The 22352-nt window shown below is 38.6% G+C and overlaps 1 protein-coding gene across 4 annotated transcripts in view; it reads right to left on the reverse strand.

Moving 5' to 3' along the window:
• The window catches only part of LOC145989979 (testis-expressed protein 2), an 89133-nt gene that overhangs the window by 57990 nt on the left and 8791 nt on the right, over positions 1-22352 (reverse strand). For 2 of the 4 annotated variants that reach the window (XM_083125537.1, XM_083125534.1), the window contains exons 2-4: positions 16927-16982; positions 8322-8437; positions 1541-1651 (exon numbers count right to left, since the gene is read on the reverse strand). In XM_083125537.1, coding sequence (XP_082981663.1) covers positions 1541-1651; positions 8322-8373 — 163 coding nt within the window. In that variant the 5' untranslated portion in view covers positions 8374-8437; positions 16927-16982. The remainder of the gene's footprint in view (positions 1-1540; positions 1652-8321; positions 8438-16926; positions 16983-22352) is intronic. The other 2 variants (XM_083125535.1, XM_083125536.1) reach the window with 2 other exon arrangements.

The raw sequence follows: 22352 nt of genomic DNA on the forward strand, positions 1-22352 counted from the left end.
GAAATTTACAAGTAGTACTATTTCTTCTTGCATAGCAAAATTTCTTGAAATGTATTCCATCAGCACAATATGAAAATAAATTTGACAGTAACAGACTGACACAACCTATGAATCTGGATTTTCTGAATCAAAGTTAGTGGAATAGTAAGTACTTCATGAAGTAATTTTTACAGACAAGTTTTAGACTTAAGAAAAACATGTATTGTATATTCGCAATCTAAAGATGTTCTCCTTTAAACCAACGTACAGTCATTGCTCTTCACTGATATATGAAGGGCTCGGGAGTAAAACATGGTGAGTGACATTTTGGTCAATATTCAGTTTATGAAGAAAAAAAGCTTATTAGAAGCTATACTGCAGATAAATTGTTTTTGTGTTGTGTTTACCAATTTTAGAACGGTTTAATGAGTCTAATGTGAATTGCATTACATGGCAATTACATGCGGAAATTGAAGGAAGGCTCCCCTTACTATGTAACTTAATAATGACCAAAATGTCACTTAGCATGTTTTACTCCAGAGCCCTTACATTATAATTTTGACCTTTAAGATTGACATTTTTCTGAAATTGCTCATATATTAAGAAATTGGTCTAGAAATGTGATGCCAGAGGCCAAGGGGAGCAACTAAAATTTAAATTTTAGAATCACTGATCCAACATACAGGGTAATTCAAAATGAATGGTGCAAATTTACGGTTATTATGATGTTACTATTTATGATAGAAAATCAGACAAGGCATCAATATAAAGAAGAACTCTGGAAGTTTTACTCACACTATAAAGATTTAACATGGGAACCACGCGTAATGCAGAAAATGCCCAAACGATAATCAAGTACTTGCTATGCACGAGACAGCAAGTCGTCGTCAACGGTTTTGAAGGCACTAACAATTCACAGTTGTAACTTTGGCAAATCTCTCGGAAGGGTGAAACATATGCATTACTACCGAAAAGCATGCGGAAATGTGTTTGCACCATTGTGATTGAATCAGTTCTCGATAGCTCCAACACACAATACGCCTTCTACTGGTCATTAGCCATTTTGCGAAACTGGCGATCCTGGTGGAGCATCGGCTAAGCAGAATAAGCTAAGTGGGAATGGAACTTCCGGAGTTTTTCGATATATTGGTGCCTTGTCTGATTTTCTATCATAAATAATAACGTGATAATAACTGTGTAAAGTTGCACCATTCATTTTGAATTACCCTGTATTTTATTGCATTTTTATGTTCAATATAATGTAGTGTGTTGTTCAGAAATGTATTCAATCAAAGGGTACTTATTTATATGATGCAAGGAACAAAATATCAACTGGTGGACTAAGGAGCTTTCACAGAAAAGTAACAAGTGGCATTTTCCTTTTCAGTCTGTCAAATAGAATTCACTGTGAATGAGCTACGAACAGACCAAAGTGACAAGCAGAGATTGACGTGTTGCTACAGTACAAAATATTGCATCTATTTCTGAAGTTCATTTCCGTGTGTCACTCGTTACTTATGTCTGAAAGCTCCCTTAATGTCTGAAACAACAAGTACACTACCTTCCTTCTCTCCCGTGTCCTCATCTGCACTGGGGTAGAGCTCCTCCAGCTCTTCTCCTTCTGTGTGGAAGCGGACAGCGAAGGATGGGACCGAAGTTGTGATGGGTTTGCCTAGAACGGAGAGAAAACTTAAAATGATTGCATATCTACCAATAATATATGTGGGTAACATTCAAAAGTACTAAATTATTACTTTTGTCCCACACCGTGTGGTCTAAGGTACCATGTGTGGGCTCAGACTACGAGATGCAGGCAGGTTCGAGTCTCCTGGGGGAAGCGTAACAACTTTTCTCCTGAGATTTCGGCCTCTGTATGGGACTGGTGGCCACCCATCGTGAGGAAGTTGGGAATATACAAATGAGTAGCGCAACCCGGTCATGGAAACCTACAACAACTGGGGGTTCATCGTGCTGACCACACATCACCCTGTAACTTGTTGGATGATCACCACCTTGGCAGGAGGAAGTGAGGCCAGCAGTCGGAAGGAAGGCCCTGACCCTCCATGGTTTATTATTATTTTTTAAATTAATACTTTGCATAATGAGGTAGAACCAAGAATGTTTACCACTTTCCGTCACTAGTTAATTACAAAAGGACAAATTTACGAGATGGAGCACAATTATAACAAGAATGCCATCACAGGTAGATCCCTCCAGTATTGCAACAGGTGTTTTATCTGCCCAACCTGATGAAAGTCACTCTCGTCCCTCACAAACTTAGTAACATGGGACCCCAGATTTTGACTTCCTTCAAACTCCAACATCGTCCCCCGCAGCTGGCCCGATTCTTGCTTTCTACAACTCTTTACTCCCACAAATCTTTCATCTCTCGAAGTGAGAATCCATAGTCTTAAGCAGTACACTGAAGAATAACATCAGAAGGAGCCTCCATGCAATATATTCATTAGGAATTTCTTCTGGGGTTACTACACTACGTACATGGAAAGTATGTTTTTTAAGCATGAACCTGTTCAACCAAAGGTGTGAAAAACGTAAATTGTAAGGGTGAAAAAAAAGATGATGATTTTGAATTACAAGAAAGAAAATCTAGAGCTGGAGCCAATATCGATGTACCAATCACCACAGGCATAAGTTACATGAACAACCTTGACCTTGTTTTTTTAGGTCCATTTTTGCACAGAAAGGCTAATCGGAACTGGACCTACAGTTTAAAGTGCAATCTGAAACACTATGTGCCTCCACCAGGCATCGAACCTAGGACCTCTTGATTACAAGTCAATGAGATTACCATTGCACAATCGGGGAAGCCCTATGTGAATAAAACTGAGGACCTATTCATCTCTTAGCTTTCTGAGATACCCACTCCCTCAGTAGACACATCTGTATTGTGAGGTCAAAAAAATGTGACATATCACTAGATTGGAATCTATGTAAGGGCTGACTCTTTTTGATACAAAAATGGATATTCGCTTCTTAAGCACCCACTGTTTGAGCATGAGCTCATTTTTATTAGTACTACCACATATCAGAAAGTTATTAGATGAATTTTAGCCACAGATACTCTTTCGAGAGTCTAGATACTCCATGGGGTAAAATGCCAGCCAACAATGTCACACAATCCAATTAACTTTGAAATTATGCAAAAAAGAAAAGCAGTACAGTGATAAGCTATTATGCATGAACACTGTACGGCAAAAGTAATTTTGTAATTAAATGATGGCTATTTAGCCTGAGGTCCCAAGTTGGAAATCTTGTTAAGCAGGTCCGCAGCAATGGGCAAACTACGGGGGCTGAAGCCTTGGGTGCCATTCAAATTTTTTTTAAAAAAGCCACCAAGGTGAGAATGTGAGACAAAGAAATTTCCACTTGGCAGATAAATAAAAAGTAGCACATAACTATGCTCTACCCTGTGGTGGCACCTTCAACTTAAGCAACACCAAAGCAGGAAGCTATGAATGCCAAGTTTGTATTTAACTTTCATAAAATTTACTGTAGGTTTATCATAATGAGGAGGATGAGATAAGGATGACTGATAAGAATAGACGAAGCAACAAACACCATGAAGCATCCATTTCCTACCCACAATTCAAGATTGCAGCATTCATTGTAGTTGAAGGTCATTTCGGCTTGAGTTCCTTAAAAACATAGATCATTTGATAGACAATTTGCCTATTATCAACTTAGCGAGAGGCTGTACTTTTGTGGGATTCACTATAATAAAACTGCCGCTGGAAAAAATATGTATATCATAAAACCAGAACAAATACACCACAATTGCAGAAGAATCAGAATCACGTATTCATGCTGTGTTGCAACAGTTTCACGAATTTGAATGTACCACTTAAGCAAAATGGAAGGGAATTGGGCAATATAGTTAATGCCAATGGACAGAGAAATGTTCAAAATTCTTACTTTACTTGATGCGTTAGATCACTATGACACATCTGTACTATAATCCAATCCTGTTCATGCTTACTCAACATTCCCTGGTTCAACACAAAATTAACCGTGCACTGTAATAATTGGCACTTTTATTTTCATGCCAGTCCAAATGCAGATTTCTCGGCACATGGCATTAGACCATAGGTGGCACCAGAGGGTGTACAAGGGGGTGCTTGCATATCCTTGTACTCAGGTCAGCACCCCACTCCAGGGGCCTCCCTGATGGCATAGTGGTAACATCGTCACCTCGTAATCAAAGGGTTCCTGGTTTCATGCCCGGTGGAGCACATTGAACAGTAGTCTGGATCTCACTTTAAATGGTAGGTCCAGTCCTGATTAGCGTATATGTTCATCAAGTGGACTTAAAACAAAACAAAATAATAATAATAACAATAATTATAATTAAAAAAGCACCCCTCCAGCATTCCAAAGTTTCATCTAAACATTAATTACTAGGGCTCAGATATCAGTCCCTTTCACATAAGTTAGAACCAGAAAACATTGCTTTTATTTAGCATATTTTGGACTTTTTGGCTTTAAGGTCATTTTTCAGTATTTTTTGCAGTCTTTATTGCATTTTCTTCATTTTTTAGGTTAATTTTTCTTCTCACTTGTTATTTCGTGAATTTTAACCCTAGAACACTACCATGTTCCAATATTACAGTGTAACTAGCGCTACATAAATTTTACGTGCATAAAGGAATCTTTTTTTAAAACAACCTCTACATCATGAAAACAAAATGACGATTCTTTGTGAACATTATTTTGTTTATTTTCCTTATATTGGAGTTTTATTCATTTTAAAATGTATAAACATGGTTTTTTTAAACATAGAATATTTTAAGAGACTGTGTTGATTGACAAGTCCATTCGTACATTAAGAATTAAGGCAAAAAGTTCAAACAATGAAAAGCAAACAATAATAATATACATAACGCTGTAAATAAGGAACGAATGTAATTTTAAAGTCTTACAAGAAAATAGTGCATGGTTCTAAACTTTTGTTTTCAAAATGTAACTATTCAAATTGATTTGCAAATTTCAAAATTACGTGCAAGATTTTTCTTCTATTACTAGCGCTATGTATTATTTACGTACAGAGTCCAACATAACGAACAAACTAAAGACGTTCAATGCTTGCACCCTCTTTACCACAGTGCTGCCTCGCGTCTGACAGAATGCCCGAGGCACTGCTAGGTGGAGGGGTGAGTGGGTGCGAAGTGAGAGGTAAAGGAGGGATTTGAGCGCAAAGCATATGTAAATTTTACATACGATAGTGTTCTAGGGTTAAATGCATTTCCTAGCATAATTTATGTATTTAAATTCCCTGACATGGTCTTTTTAGCAAGTTCATTTCACTACAATGGAATGCACAATACTATCTTTAACTGAAAGTTTGGCAATGGATTAAATATAATTTATTGTGGTACATTTATTCTTCCTTCAGCATTTAAAATACTTTATGTGAAGCTTACTTAGAGGTTCCCTTGCTGGCCACTATACTCGCTCTAATCTTGGGTTTTAATCACAAAAAAAAAAGATTATAATCCGATGTACATGAAACACAAGTGTATTGCTGACCGACTACTGTATCGTTGTGAAGCGCACTCTGAAAGGAGGTGAATGACTTAGAGAAAAAACGTGAAGTAAAAATAAAGAAAACCACATTAGCACTTAATTGCTTTTTTTTCCCACTTTGCTTTAGTAGTTTAAAATACCAAACAATGGGTTTTGTCTAATAATTCAAATACTCTGTTGGAATTTATGAAAAAATCAAGCTTCTATTTTGAGAGCTGAAATTATGTTTAGGCCGTCTCTTTATAATTTTAAGGACATCTATAAGAATGTTAACGTCATCAACTTCCGAGCCCTCGTGATAACAAAAGTAAGCAAATACACATGAAAGCAAGTTTTATACTGTAGCCCAAATTGCAACAAAGAGATCTGCTTCTGTAAACACGTAGGAAGTGTAGTATAAGTTGATTATAATTTTTTAACACCAACCAAAAAACCTTTTAATGCATGATAATTTGGTTTTCCTTTTCTATATATTTAGCTACCTGTATAAATAGTTACAAAATTAGTTATGTTTTATTCTGAGTTTGTTATCTTTTCATTACCTATTTCATGCAAATATATTATTAGCATACATCAGATAAGTACAGGGTGCAACATCATTCATATGTGAAAAAATATTTTTATTGAATGACCTTAGTGCCTAATTGCACAGAAAGGAATGCCATTTATGAGTTAATTTTTCAATATGACCCCTAGCAAATGGGTACAGCAGTGCACCACACATTTTTCCAAGCTGCGTCTAATGCTGTTCATTACTCATTCTAACATGTTTGTAGGGATACTGGTAATCTGATGCAATCCTTTAATTCCAAGATCGTGGCAGGACATGCTTGGAATACTCTTGCTTAAGGAAGAGCCCAAAGAAGACATCAGGGAAAGGGCTGGCCACGGGTTGGTCTGTCGAAAGAAATGCATGCACACTTGCATTCCACTGCTTCCCGTTGGCACTCACAATGTACAGGGTAACAACACAACAATCGAAGCACAGTCTACTGTAAATAGCAATTCATGCACAGTCAGGGTGGCTACTCTACGACACTGATAAAATTCAAGTATAATTCCCGGTTTTCAAGGCAAAATTTCCAAAAATGCAAGGGTACAGTCAGATGTTTTCTCTATTTCAGCCTTACGTATTACCTCCTCTCATGTACACACAGTCAAACACACAAATATATTAGCAATATAAAGGGTCAGTGTGATTCCAATTTATCCAAAAATTCTAATTCAATTCAATTAAACGGTACATATATTTAAAATATTTAATTTAAGGTGTGGATTTTACATTTGCCATTTCCCATACTCAGACTCGAAATACATCTACAAACACAAGTCACAAATGTTACGGAATATACTAATCTACGAAAAATTGTTAATTGCATAAGAATTTCAAAGTAAAATTAACTATAAACTTCAAGATATCTTGCGATAATATTCTGTCTGTGAGATAGACTGTTCTACAAAGGAGACTAACAAAGTAAAGGGATTGAGAGAATTCTTGTCTTATTTTCCACGCAGCTTTATTTTCTTTTCATTCCTTGGTAAAAAAAAACAACTGAAAAACCTGCCTCAGGGCATTAATAAATATGTATAAATTCAATGGAATTTGGACTAAAAAAATTTAAAATATTTCACGCCTACGGAGAAAAATTCACGTAGAATTCACGCATAATTCTCGGAGGCAATAATTCACACATAATACCTGGAATTCAAGGAATTCCTGGTGAGTAGCCACCCTGACAGTATAATGACACTGTTGTCAGCCGCTCACTGTTGCCAGCACCATAGTCATTTCCTACTCAAATTATGCTATGAACACTGAAGTGTCCTCTATTAACATTATACTTTCCATAAGTGTATGGCAACACACACAAAATTGAAACAGAAAATTAATGCTATTACATACAAGAAGTAAAGTAAAGCTCCCCTGTGCTTTGCACTATGCCATGAAGGTGTATAGGGGGTGTGGAGTTGGGACCCTACATTTTCCTAATCACGGCCGAAGGTGGGGGGGTGTTGTGATCAGCACCATGACCTGGTCTGCCTTTACCCACCAGTTTCCTCCAGGTACCCACTTTATATGATGCTGGGTAGGCACCGGAGCAACTTGATCAGGTGGGAAAATCCCCTGTTGGGAATCGAACCCGGATCTCTCGCATGGTAGTCAGACGACATAGAAGTATTAGGAATAATAATAATCTCAATCACTACAAATAAATAAATTGGGTTGTTCTTCATGATGTAAACATCACAACCCACACTGAGAGCTCTGCATCCTCCGTTTCCTTGCACCAGATCCTGGTGCCACATATAACCAAGACATGCCAATTTCTCTTTTACATTACCCTGCACTTCTATCGTATCCATATTTGTTATGATGTAGTTGGTACACTAAAATTGAGGGGTGTGCAGGATATTGAAAACTTGAGACAGTCAGAAAATGTTATCATGTTAAAAAGTGGTTAATTCTCAATCAATTAATTAATTCTGAATCATAATTGGTTGAAACTTCTTCGAAATGGTCAGTTTTTATTTAAAAAAAAAAAAAGGCCAGTTTTCATTCTGGAAATGCAAAAACAATCGCATGAGGGGAGAAATAGCATAGAATTCAAGATTTTCAGTGTCAGGACAAAAATATCCAAATTTAGTACGGAAATGGGAAATTTTTCCCATCCTGAATGTAAAGATTAAAAAAAAAGTCACATCCCAATCAAAAGAAATTCCATCCAGCACACCCCTACTAAAATTCCACAGACTCACCCTATATATTAGTAACATACCATGCTAGTTAAGACACCACTTACCCTTCAACATGGCCAAAGATATTTTGCCAGAACTGCCCCTCTTCCCACTCATTGTGTTAGATGCAAGGAAACCTTAAGGTGTTAGTGTTAGGCCCTAGCAGCTGCAAGAACCAAAGCTATTAAGAAGAAAGAACCATCAGAAGTAGTCAAAGCTGCCAGCAAAGAGTTTCTATATTTTGCCACTATGGGCCAGAAGATTTATCCTTGTACAATTTCAGACATAAATAGTTTGTCATCCATTGGCATCTGTCTCCATGTTACAGCATTTACTGCTGGTAAACCAACCTTCTCCATATATTTCTTTTTACACGTTTAGCTTTAACATATGGGTAATTGTTAACTATATACAGGGTGTCCAACTTGTAAGGGGTCCCGGAAAAAGTGTTATAAAAATCTTAATAAAAGAGGATATGAAACCAAATTTGTACATGACATACCTTTATGGTTGAGAAATGAAGGTACATTACAAGAAGTGCTGAAGTGACCTCCCCCCAACCTGTATACACAGTTCAACACGGCGCTGCATGTTTGTGAATGTTGCTGCCAGAGCATTGGCATGACCGCCTGGATTTCACGGCGGATGTTCTCACGTAACTCGTAACTCTTGTACACACACCTTAAAGGTAGTGTGTACAAGAACAAACCACACACCAATCGACGAGTGGGACACTCTGTATCATATAGGGATCGGCTGATATGAAATTTTGGCATATACTGATAAATTACAGCAGATATAAAATTTACCGATACCAATAACCAACATTCTACCGATCTGATACAAAATTCCAAATGGTTCTTGTAGAACCTGAATAATTCATTGACCTTATTAATAAATGCATGTTTCAATGTGACTGCAGTGCAAAAGAAGTTGCATATCTAGACATTTACCTTTTGTAACAAGGAGGGCATGGAGATTATCTATTACAATTATAACAAAATTGCACTACATTATAAGATATAGATATATCAGATCGGTAAAATAATCTGTAATTTTATCGATTAATCTGTCCCATCTCTAACATAATATATTATGCAAACTATCTACACGAGCCTCTAAACCAGAATTGAAGTACATTATTTAAAGACTGGCCTATGTACGCCACTGACCGTTCTCAATCACATCCTTCTGATGACTGGGTTACCCTCCCAATTGTACGCAGGGAAGGCAAGGGAGCCGAGCGAGTAGCTATTTTAAAATGCACGCCCTGCAGGATCAGTTCCACCACTGCGAAGGGCGTTGAAGGGAGAACACTGCTTGTTCCTCCCTTTCTGTGCTTGGTTCAGGCATGAAAGGGAATTTTCCTTGGAACAGTGAAATCTAGGTCCAATTATACGTAAAAAATGGAGATTAAATTCTGAAGTTGTCAAGACTTCTGCTTTTGTTTTACTTGCATGCCTGTGTTGGTTGGTATTTTAGTTCTATTACGTATAATGAATCTACAGGGTGTACAATAAATATATACATTGATGTGGTAAACCAGGTCAGATTTTCAGAATACGCCACGCCACTGATGTCATGAGTGAGCTGTTTTTGCCAAATGTATGTTTGGTGCAATAACAGAGCGACTGATCATGGAGTTACATGAGTCCATTGAAGGAAATACTGTCGTTCGTAAACTCCAGTCAACTCAGCCCAGGTCTTATGAGTGGATTACGCAGACGTCACAGGAAACGTTACGTCGACGTCACTAGCGAAGCTGTCCCAAGCTGCAGTTTACGAACAGTGTGCATTATGGTGTGGTAGATCGTCTGCTTGACTCTTCAGCATGTTTAAAAGCAGTTGACTTTCTTTTGGAAGTAGTATTAGGTGTAAATGGTACTAAATCTCACCTCTATATAAAGCTCGGCTACGATTATAGAAATTAATAAAATATTTTGACAAGTTTTATAAATTGGCACAAAAAATTACCGAAAAAACCGAATCAACTGTATGCCTACATAAAAAAAATAATTATTTTGTAGTATTTTATTGGTTGGTGAATTTAGTTTAGTGTACCGTGTATTAAATGGCTTTAAAAATATTTCATTGCAGTTCAGATGAAAAACTACTTTTTTTCACTTCGGATACCAGTTTTTGCATATTTTTCCCATATATATTCACCTACGGAAAGAATTATAAGATAATATTAACTACACCTTTTCCTTCAGTTGACTTGTCTGACTTACGTAGGCATCAAATAAATGACTGCCGGCCATTGATTGAAAGCTGCTGCGTTGTGTTTTCTGCTAGTTTTTGTCTGCAGTCTGCCAACTCAGTCACATCGAGAACGGCTTACAAATCTTACGAGCCAAGTAAGCTGGATATGCCACCGTGATGTCATGGAACCGGGAGTGGGCGGAGCTAGCAATACTTGGATTGAGTTCTAGAACAGATGTAGCCAGCTTCGGCTGACTTGGCTGGAGTTTACAAACAGCCGTAATGAGAAGCCCTTACGGTCAGTGCTTGAAGTGGGCGGTGAGTATGATGGTATGCGATCTCGCTAGTTAAGAAAATTTTCATAAAGCATCACCTAGTTAAGATAATTTGCACAGGTGCCCCCCCCCCCCCACCTACTGCAATAGTCACCATGTTTATCAATAAAAGCATCCCCCCACCTATTCCCAAACTGGACCAAGCCTCCCCCCAGCTAGGAATATCCACTTCGAGCACTGCTTATAGGGCCAACTATATTCAGTTTGACATCTGAAATAAATGTCTTGGTTGCCTTCTCCTCCCTTCTGTTGCAAATGTGTCCAAATCTGACTGGCAAATAAAGAATGTGCTATCTTCAGCACTCATGTTTGTGGGTGGAAGCAGTTATGCAATAACTGAAAATGGCTGCCAGTAAATGACAGACCACTCAGTGGTAGGTACTGAATTAGGATAAATCCTCTGGCCTATAATCTACAACCGTGATTCAAAGAAGAAAAAAAAAAGTCATGCTCATGCAAAATTGTAAATATCTTCACTAACCAAAACCTTTTCTCTTTGTTAGTAGTACTTTTAAGTTTATAACTTTTCATGTATTTGTATGCATAGGATGTAAAAAAAAAAAGCTCAGGTTTTACAGATGCTGTTCCGCGTATATGTGACCAAATTGTACTTACCAAATAGTACGAAAATCCATGGCACCAGGTGCGGTAATGCTCGATGTGTGAGGGGACTACGAGGGGATTCTTGTTCCATTCCTCTTGCACAGCTTTCCAGAGTCCATTCACAGTTGTCACACATCTCTTGCCCAAAGCCCATTTAAGCAGTCCAAATCCACAAAAGTCTATTGGACTTGCATCTGGAGACTTCACAGGTATATCGTTGAAAGGTATGACCTGTATTCCAGTAACGTCCTTCATATCCTGGTAGAATGAAAGAGACGATCTTGAGGTGTGTGATGAAGCTTTGTCTTGATGGATGCGGACCATGTTGATCTCGTTTCCGTACATTTCTGGTAGCTCCTGCTCGTAGATCGGCCTCAGAATCTCCTCCCGATAGTACTGCGAGTTGATTTTGCAGTTCTTCTTCACCCTGTGAATCTTTGGGGAAGGGGATTCTCTTGCATGGCCATTCTGCAAAGTTTTGCCTTCATACTGGTGGTGGCTTGTGTGCATGGCCGTGTTCTCGTTCCCCTTGTTGGAGAACCAAACGCTGGGGCCATGGAATCCTTATACTTGTCGATCACATTCTTGATTGAAGTCAAACTCACTTCACAACCCTTGCTCTTACATGGCTTCCTGATCATTGACACACTGAACTTTGCGTTGTAAAGGGCTACAACATAATCCTCCCAAAAGCGGCTCAGTTTGGGTGGGATTATCAGCTCAGCGAGAAAACACAACCACTCTCTCACAGCTCACACACTACACTGACAAGTTCATTCTGCATGTGGGGGGAAGGAATCTAGTTTGGTCAAACATATGTGGAACAGCCTTCTGTACAAACGGGGGGGGGGGGGGAGGAGAACTCTCATCAATGTTCAGAAATGTTGTCAGCAAATAATATACCATAAAAAGCATTATATGAGAATTACATTAAAATGTAAATTAGGACCAGAGACTCACTTGCAGAAAAGTCAATGCAAATCATGAGTGATACTGACACCTTATCATATTGTTAACATTCCTAGTTGTCATCCCTTAGCCATACCGAGTATTTGTTGGAACTGAAGATCTCCACCCCAACTTTGTTCTCAATAATAGTAGAAATAATAATAATAACAATAATAAACTAGAGCCGAGTGGATACTTTGAACTGATGCCAATACTAGTGATGTTACTCTTACCGATAACGATACTTGAAAATTGTACAGGGTGTCTACCAATAACAAATCCAAAATTCATGACTTTTTCGCGACTTATTTTTTACCTTGTTTTTTTTTCATTTTTCTTAACCTCTATATTCGACCCCTACTTAGGTAAAGTTGCAAATTAGCAATTAAGAAAATAAATATTTATTTAATGTAAACAACATACCAAAAGGCCAGTTAAGATGAAAAGTGAAGCTGTATTTAACAAGAGAATTAGACCTACTTTATCTATTAATGCATCCTGGGCTGCATATGGCAGACTAGTGAGGCTCTGACATCTGGAACATAAAGTATAATCTTATGTGGGGCTCATGTTGTCGTCCCTATATATTTGTGATTATCCCTTCATCCATTTCATGTTAACACTATTCATCCTCATCTTCGCGATTAGCCAAAGGGGCAAAAAACTGAAGTAAAATACGCTAAATCAGCCAGTCATTGTGATAGTAAAAATTCTTGACCACAAGTATAATTTCTTGACTTCTTGACATACTCGTTGATTCCCCTTTCTTGACTGGTGGACACCATGTTGTAACACATCAAAGCCATTCACAATATTCACGGTATCTGGAGTAACATCTACCATTTCATCAAATGTTAATTGTCTCACAGACAACCTTTCTAAGAAGGAAGATGTAAAATACAGTTGAGAGTGTGCGTGGAAGAGAAGTTAACCTGGTAACTATAAAGAAGTGATTAAAAGCAATTAGAAGCTTTAGAAATGTGGCAATATTTTTTTGAGCACCCTGTGCATGCATATACAGAAAGGTGAAAAGAAATTACAACATACAAATTCTATTATAGATTTCTTAAAACTTAGTTTGTATTAATATTCCCATCTCATGGAACCAACCATAAGACTAATTATTTGGCTACAATATACAAAGTAACTTGCATGTTAAGTTAAAACTCTGTTCCCAAATACAGAGCATTCCCCGACATTCGCTACGAGACTCTGCGGCAAGCGGCCCGGCGTCAGTCCCTAGAATCGGCTATTAAAATTAGTTTTCATATTGTGTACTAACCTTGACTACACAAAATGTTGAAAATGATGTCCCTCTGCTGCAACATATTCCTGGCATCTCCAAAGGAAATTGGCATTTACAGGTGCAAGTTCATCTACTGTAATTATCCCGATTTCTCGTACAATACTTTCTAACCTTTGTCCTATCTCATTGAGTTTTTTTTCAGTAAGTACACGTGGGTTTTACTTTCCACTTTTATTCAGAACTGACCCTGTTACTCTAAACCCTTTTACGAGGTTTAATATAGTGGTCCTATGTGAACGGGAACACCAGGAAATTTCGTTGCAAAACGTTGTCGCACTTCACAATTCCTCTTTCCGAAGTAACACTCGACAAGATAAATCCTTTGTTGTAATGTATAATTTTGTGGTGCCATATTAAGCCACAATCTTCAACACACGGACACGACAACACAACTTCCGAGGGAGGATTATACTGGCGTCAGTCTGCAAAGTCAACAGAAAGGGAAAGAGCGAAAAAAAAACAGACTGTACCGTGCGACTGTCGCGGACAAGTTCACAGGGAAAGACAATCGCTGACGCAAGGCCGCTTTCCACAGTGTCTCGTAGCGAATGTCAGGGATTGCTCTGTATAACTGAGAACCAATCGTCATGCCAGAGTGGTTAGAGAAATAAACCCAGAAAGCACATCTGAAATTCCAACTTCACATTTCTTTTAAATTTGTTATCGAGACTAATGGGTGGAATCTTCAATCCTTGCAATTATTCCTTGATGCATAATCATGCACCCAATTATTTCTTTTATTTTTAGAACTTTATATATGTATGTCATTTTATGCCCCTTTTGGCTAATCATGATTAGATGTAATTGATGAAGGGATGCTCATGAATCACCCATGCCCAAACCAGGACTCAAACCCAGGAACTTTGGTTGAGAGTGCATGGCACTACCCAACCAAGATCTGTTGTAACACAGTGTTCAGTTTAACAAACACATAACTATGTATAACATGACAGCATATACGCCCGACCCTGTGGCCGAGTGTTTCGCACATCGCGCTGCGATGCCAAGGGTCCCGGGTTCTAATCCTGGTCGGGCTTGGTTGTTTGTGAATGTTCATTCATCAATTTCATCATTTCATCACTCATCCCCATCTTCGCAAATTAGCCAAGAGGCACAAACGCGAAGTAAAATAAACTAAATCAATCAATCAATCAAATGACAGCATATACGAGGGACGTTCATAAAGTAATAATTTTCGATTTTTATTTGAAAGCTTGTTTCAAGAATTTGTACTGTGGGGAAGCCTTTGGTTCTTAAGTTATCGGATTGGTACACATTCCGTGTGTAGTAGTTCTGCAGAACACCGCTAGAGGGCCAGAAACCCAAGATGGCACAGACCGTGAAGCCAGCTGAAGTTCAAGGTGTAATTGTATTTTTGTTCTTCGAAAGAAAAACTTGTGGCAGTGTACAAAGAGATTGCTTGATCATATGACACAGTGGTTACATGCATAGAAGGTTTCAGTGTGCTGCAACAAGTCTCCAAGATGAAGAATGCAGTAGGTGGACTTCTCTCTCAGAGGAACCCAGAATTGTGTAGTTCCTCGTGCTTGAAGACAGTCGTATTACCATTGAAGCCATCGTAAAGAAGGTGAACATTACTTAGGGGTCAGTATTTAAGTGCAGCTTCTCCACGGGAACGTGCCTGCTCATTCTGTTCAAGACACTGTGACTTATGCAGCCACATTTTGTTTCAATATTGTCCCTCACACTCCATATTTCCTTGACCTCACACCCAGCAACTTAGTTTTTCCAGAAATGAAGAATCCTACGTTGAAGTCATTTCTGTGGTGAATGACTTCCTGGGCAACCAAATACAGAATTCCTACAACAATGGCATCTGCAAGTTGGTACATTAATCGGAGAAGTGTATCACTCTGGGTGGAGTTTATCTGAAGAAAGACTGATTCATTCACAAAACCTTGTGTGTGTTACTGCATTTCTTCTTGTCAATAATTACTACTTTATGAATGTCCCTTGTACAACTAAATTAAATTATGGTACACTGACAACAGTTTTGGGAATAGGCATCATAAAAATTTTAGGGTGTTGGGGGGATCAGGCTGTTGATATAAAATTGAAAGGAAGCAATTATAGACTAATAAAGTTATATTTGTATTACCAATTGATTATTACTAAGGTAATTATATGGGCTCCCGCATAGCTAAGTGGTTAGCACTCTTGCCCTTGGTGCAAGTGGTCCCGGGTTCGAGTCTGGGTGGGTGCCCAAAAAATTTTGGTGTTGACCCAGCATCGTGACGACAATTGGGAAGCTACTTCAAGAAGTAGCGGGCTTCCATCACGAAAACCAGAAAACAGGGGCGATGGGATACGATGTGCTGACCATGCGTCACCCAATGGAAAGCCACTCTGGCAAGCCCTGGCCCTTCAAGGGCTGTTGCGCCATGGAGTTTAATTTTAGTTTAATGTAATTATATGTGTGTGTGTGTGTCCCCTCCCCACTTAGATATAACACATGAGTGAACATCAAGTATAACTGTTATTCTTTATTTTTAATCTTTCATGCAGTTAATATATTGAAATTAATAGTTACGCCACTATCAAAACACTTTCCCCTTTGGCCCCATTTCAACCCTACCTCTCTCCCCTCACGATGCGCATTGTCCTTCAATTTTCAAAGGAATAATAAACCATCATCTTTATTATTTGTATATCCAAAGAATAAAAGGTGGTTTATTATCAATCAAATTTCATAACTTCCTGATCCTGATGATTGATTTCAACTAGAAAGCTTGTTCGGTTTGATAGCAGGCTATTGTAAACAGCCAATGAGCCAACACAATGACACAGGTGATTGACTGATAAAACAATCATCAGAAGTGTAAAAAATAACATTCTTGCATGAAACCTGTGATAAGCATTATCTTGATATTAACAAATGGTTATCACCTTAACCCAGTGGAAATTGCTAACTGGGGGGGGGGGGGATGCCCTATGTTTTACATGGTAGCAATGTGACAGCTGGGGATGCAACCCCCTCGCATTGAGCACTGCACCCTGAAGTATTTTTGAAAATACTCTCCATGCAGTGTGTATTTAGTAATGTATACATTGATTGAAAGGCATACTTCCCATAGACGTAAGACCTACTGTTGTTAGTTTATTACATGACCTAATTCCTTGTAGGCATTCCAGTAAATTACAGGCACCATGTTGACAGACAAACAAAAAAAATAGATAAATCAATAAACATGTTGAGAAATTCTCATTTAATTATGAATGAAATAAAACATGCTTAGAATTACAAAAATCACTTACCTTGTAATTTATTTAATGAGTCCATAGTAGCTGCTCTATGGGCTCTCACGAATAACCTAAAAAGAAATAATAATATACATATATATATATACACACACACACACCTTACATCTGTTACAAAGTCGTGTACTAATAGCAAGGGTGGGAATGCTAGGATTTCCAATTAAATAAAAATGGATAGCAGTTGCCCTCAGAGACGAAGGTTCCTCATCCTTGTAAATCTGGGAAAAACTTTTTCTTTGGTTAGGACAAACTGGCATTTTTTCTTTTTTACTGGGGATGGGTCTGAAATTTTCAACTGCAATGGTCTCTTTTGAACAACAGCTCCCCAACTGGGAAGGTAAGCATACATGACTTTAATATGCCACAATGCAAAATCCAATAAGTACAGTGTGTCCATTTCGATCTTCAGCCGAGAGATCGGGAGAAGCGTGGCGGGCGACGCTGGCGGAGATGCCGACATTTGCGGCCTGTAATGCCCGCTTATGTTTATGGACATATGCAGACAATGATATAAATATTGCAAAACGAGCACTAACCTGTGTTATAATTTATCATCTGTAATTCATCCAAGTTCTGCCCTTATATACACAAAAAAATACTCTTTAGAAACGATGTTAAGATCCACAGATAATAAAACATTTTAATCATAGTTTTGACCAGTAACGTCCTGCTTAAGTTTATATCCTTGAAAGAGTTTTGTGGCGATGGGGATCGTTTGGAGGTTTCGAATGTGCAACACTGTATCAAGATTACGCTGTAGACGAAACCGTTAAAAGTCAATGGTGTTCGTGAGCTTCCTTGCAATCCGAAATCTCCGAGCTCGAGTTTTTTGTTCCTTCGCGACAGAGCTGTGAGTGGCGAGCAGATGTAAACCAAGAGTGTGTTAATTTCGTACTGTGCGCAAGAGTGTTATTATTGGTTGATTGATTGATTGATTTAGTTTATTTTACTTCGTGTTTTGTGCCTCTTGGCTAATTTGCGAAGATGGGGATGAGTGATGAAATGATGAAATTGATGAATGGACATTCACAAACATCCAAGCCCGACCAGGATTCGAACCCGGGACCCTTGGCATCGCAGCGCGATGTGGTAACCACTCGGCCACAGGGTCGGGCTGTTATTATTGGTTACTTGCCGTTACTTGTTTGTGTTATTGCAGTGTGTATGTGTGTTGTGTCAGTGAGAAGATTGGAATGCCAGCTGCAAGGTTCACGTTATGAGGGGGGCTGATAAGTTCTCGGCCCGACCCAGAACGACTTTAGCTACAGGCACGAAAGTTTCAGTCTATTCAACGTATTCTCCCCGAAAGTCTACACATTTGGTACTTGGTGGATATCAGTTTGAACAACTCTTATAACACAGGTTAGTGCTCGTTTTGCAATATTTATATAAATGTCTGCATATGTCCATAAAAATAAGCGGGCATTACAGGCCGCAAATGTCGGCATCACCGTCAGCACCACCCGCCACGCTTCTCCCGATCTCTCGGCTGAAGATCGAAATGGACGCACGGTACATGTACACATACATGCAATCACATATAGAAACCTATTAATTATCTATTAATTAACTTGTAGCTGGCCAGCTATTAATTGAAGGGCTCGGGTGTAAAACATGGTAAGTGACATTTTGGTCATTTCTGAGTTCATTAAGAAAGAAGGTTATTAGAAGCTATACTGTAGAAAATTGTTCTCATGTTGTGTTTACCAATTTTAGAAGGCTTCACCGAGTCAAATTATATGACGTGGCAATTTCACTCGAAAATTGAAGGATGGCAAATTATAATTTGTAACTCAATTAATACAATACCAAAAACCAGTAAACATCAACCTCAGACCAAACGAAAGGGTATCAAAGAAAATTAATCCTCCATCAGTGCTTATAGCTGATGCATTAGAGTATCTGAAGCATAAACCTTCAACCTCTGCAATAGCGGATACATTGGAGGTTTAGGGGTAAGTGAACATAGAAATCTTCAGTTTCTTTCAGTGTCTGTCTCTACCTCAAAACCAGTCAGGTGGTTGTGCACACCACTGATTACGAATTTTCATGTTTTGAAAAACATAAGAAACTTCGAATTGTTCCTATCTCTATTCCTTCCATATGTTGCCACAACTTTGCATCAACATCTTAAAACAATATGGAAGTCGATGAATTGAGTTGGTGTTTTAAGTCCACTCTATGCAAAGTAAGGTTAATCGAGGCTGGACCTACAGTTTAAAGTGGAATCTGAACCACTGGGTATCGAACCTGGGACCCCTTCACTACAAGGTGGTGATGCTACCACTGCACCATCAGGGAGGCTCGGAAGTTGATCGAAAAATTCTGTGTAGCATCAAAATAAATTCCACACTCCCTAATTTAGCACGTGGTTCAGGGTTCCAACTTCCGAGTGCTTAGTTACCCTGCGATTCCCTGTCTAGGTTCCCAAAGCCCTGGGGCCGGTGGTGGCCCCCTGCCTTACCAATCCGGGTGGAGTTGGTTTGAGGTTGCCTTGCAGAGTGCACCCACAGTCATGGCTACGGCCTTGGAGGCTTTCAGGCTTCAGCTGTCGGACGCAGCTTCGCACCAAGGTTCGATCGAAGTGGCATCGTTACAAGAGGTATGAACCTTGAATTCCTCTCCTACTAACCAGGATTGCCTTGGCCACATTCTACTACACCAGTAGGGTAAAGCTACCCTATCTCGTGATGGTCTAATTCTGAACTGCACAGCAATCAATGTAGAAACAATGTAACGGGCAAAATTCTGTATTGTGCAGACTTTCTGCCAAACAAGCCCCAAAGATAGCGTGTCCAATATTTCCTTGCCCTCTGAAGGGCAAGACAGTAGGAAATCTACTTAGGCGAAAATGGCCACTGGAACAGAAAGGTTGCTTGAAGGTTAGGGCAAGTATTGAAACACACCAACTGAAATGGTATAAAAAAAAACCCTTTTAGGAAACAGCATCCTGTACTAGGGGAATTGTTGTCCAAGGCTGATGGTGTCACTTCTGCCAATCTTAGGTAAAAAAGACTTTGCTATATTCTTCTATAGTATGGCACCTTAGATTATCTCCATTCAGTTCCTTTTAGGATTAGTACTTAGAACTTGGTCATTATAAAGGGTGTTTCATAAAGTGCGCAGTTTTTGAAAATGCAATAACTCAGCCAAAATTGCATGAAAGTTGACAGTTTGTTTTTTATTATTTTACACATTCACTACGATTTAATAATTTAAAAGTGAAAAGTGTCCGGCATATGTCCGTATGCAATTTGAGAGTGAAACATTATGTCTGGCATATGTTCACCTCCGTTTCGTAAGCAGGGAGTAACTCGATCTGTGAAGTTCACCATGACTCTTGTGAAGACGTCTCTGTCGATTGAAACAATTACCCTTTGGATTTCCCTCTTCAATTAGGGGATTGTTTGAGATTTGTTCATGTACACTTGTGACTTCACATAACCCCATAAAAAGAAATCACATAGGGTGAGGTCACAAGATCTCGGAGGTCACTCCTGGTCACCACAAACTGAGATCACGCGACCAGGAAACTTTTCTTGCAGTAAGGTTATTGTCTCGTTGGATGTGTGGCAGGTAGCCCCGTCCTGCTGAAACCACATACTCACGGTATCCAGTTCATCCAGAGCAGGCCACACAAAATTTCTGATCATGTTCCGATAACGAGGACCATTTACCATAACTGCATTTTCGTTCCCATCTTCAAAAAAAGGGGCCAATCACACCTCCTGACCAAAATCTCAAACAATCCCCGAATTGAAGAGGGAAATCCAACGGGTAATTGGTTCAATCGACAGAGACGTCTGCACAAGAATCATGGTGAACTTCACAGATCAAGTTACTGCTTGCTTACAAAACTGAGGTCGACATATGCCAGACATCATTTTAAAATTATTAAATCGTAGTGAATGTGTAAAATAATAAAAAACAAAATGTCAACTTGTATGCAGCTTTGGCTGAGTTACTGCATTTTCAAAAACTGTGCACTTTATGAAACACCCTTTATAATATGTGTATAATTGAACTTATATCTGAACTTATAAAACCTTGTGAGAAGTTACATAAAATAAACCTTATAAATGTATTATTTGCATTATCAATGAACTACTCTGAGCTAAGAACCCCAAGTGACGTCAAGACCCCACCCTTGGTATTGCAACAACTATTTACATCACTACATATTGATATTTTTAATAAATTAACATATTTCATACACTATGAGGCTGATAACTGTATCCACACGGTAAGGCCAGTTATAAAAGAACCCTGAACTAAAAGCAATCATTGCAAATGAGTAAACAGGAAAACCAGACATATATTCATAATATCTAGAACTATCCTGCCCAATCTAACAAACCACCACCTAGCAAGTGACTAAATTATGTAATGTGTAATAAAAAAATTGTAGTATTGCAAAGATATGAACTGATGCGAACAGTATAGCACCCTTAGTACAGTGGGAAAAAAAATATTTTGAGACCTGTATTTTCCATATCTTCGGCCCATGTTCCTTTAGTTTTATTTTCATTTCATCATGCTACGTATGCAATTTTTACATGGTTCGATTTCAATTTACGTATGGTAACACATACTGCGGAGTTTTAGCGATGCATGTTTCCTTGACATTGGTTTATCACTTCCCAATACAGGCTTTCATAGTTAGGTTAGGTGGGTCAGGTTTAGTTCTCTTAGCATTAAAATAAGATTCCTAAACGCTTTTGACTACTGATTACGGCCAAAAGGTTTGACTTCAACCTTCTATCAAGGAAAATGCATTGCCCATGGGGAGCACGCCTGCTTGCGTAAGGTAATTTTTAAGTTTTTTTGGAGCGATTTTACAATACCGGACGCCTCTCAGATTTATTTCATATTTGGCATAATCATTAATTGAGTCCTCGTAATCACGAATCTGAAGTTAAAATGTGGGGACCGAGTTTTGAAAATGGGAAATAAGCGGAAAAAAAGGTTGGTTTCTCGAACTGAATTTTAACTATGCCTGCCTAACCTAACCTGGAATGGTTCGTGGGGATATCAGGGAATTGTTTGCTGGCCAAGTGTGAGCACATACATTAATGAAATCTTAGTTTTGTAGCACTATAACGGCAAACAATTTTTCCTCACGGAAGAAGCCATTTTCGGAACATCACGTGTTCATATCATGAAACATGGTTTCCATGCTTGTATACGGAGAATGATCGCGGTAATTGAAAAGCTTATTTTACAACTTCTACACGTCACCCCCAGAAACTTCATCGGGACTACATATTTAGTGAGTATAAGAAGTAGGATAGAAATTACGGAAGCATCCGGTATTGTAAAATCTTACTTTTTTTTCATCCACAATATATAATTTTTTTTCAAAATCCAAACAGTGCTCATTACTTTAAGGAAGGTTCAAATTTTGTGTGACAATGATTGTCAAA

The sequence above is a fragment of the Lepisma saccharinum genome, chromosome 7 (genome assembly GCF_977018435.1).
Source record: "Lepisma saccharinum chromosome 7, izLepSacc3.1, whole genome shotgun sequence".
Lineage (NCBI taxonomy): Eukaryota > Metazoa > Arthropoda > Insecta > Zygentoma > Lepismatidae > Lepisma > Lepisma saccharinum.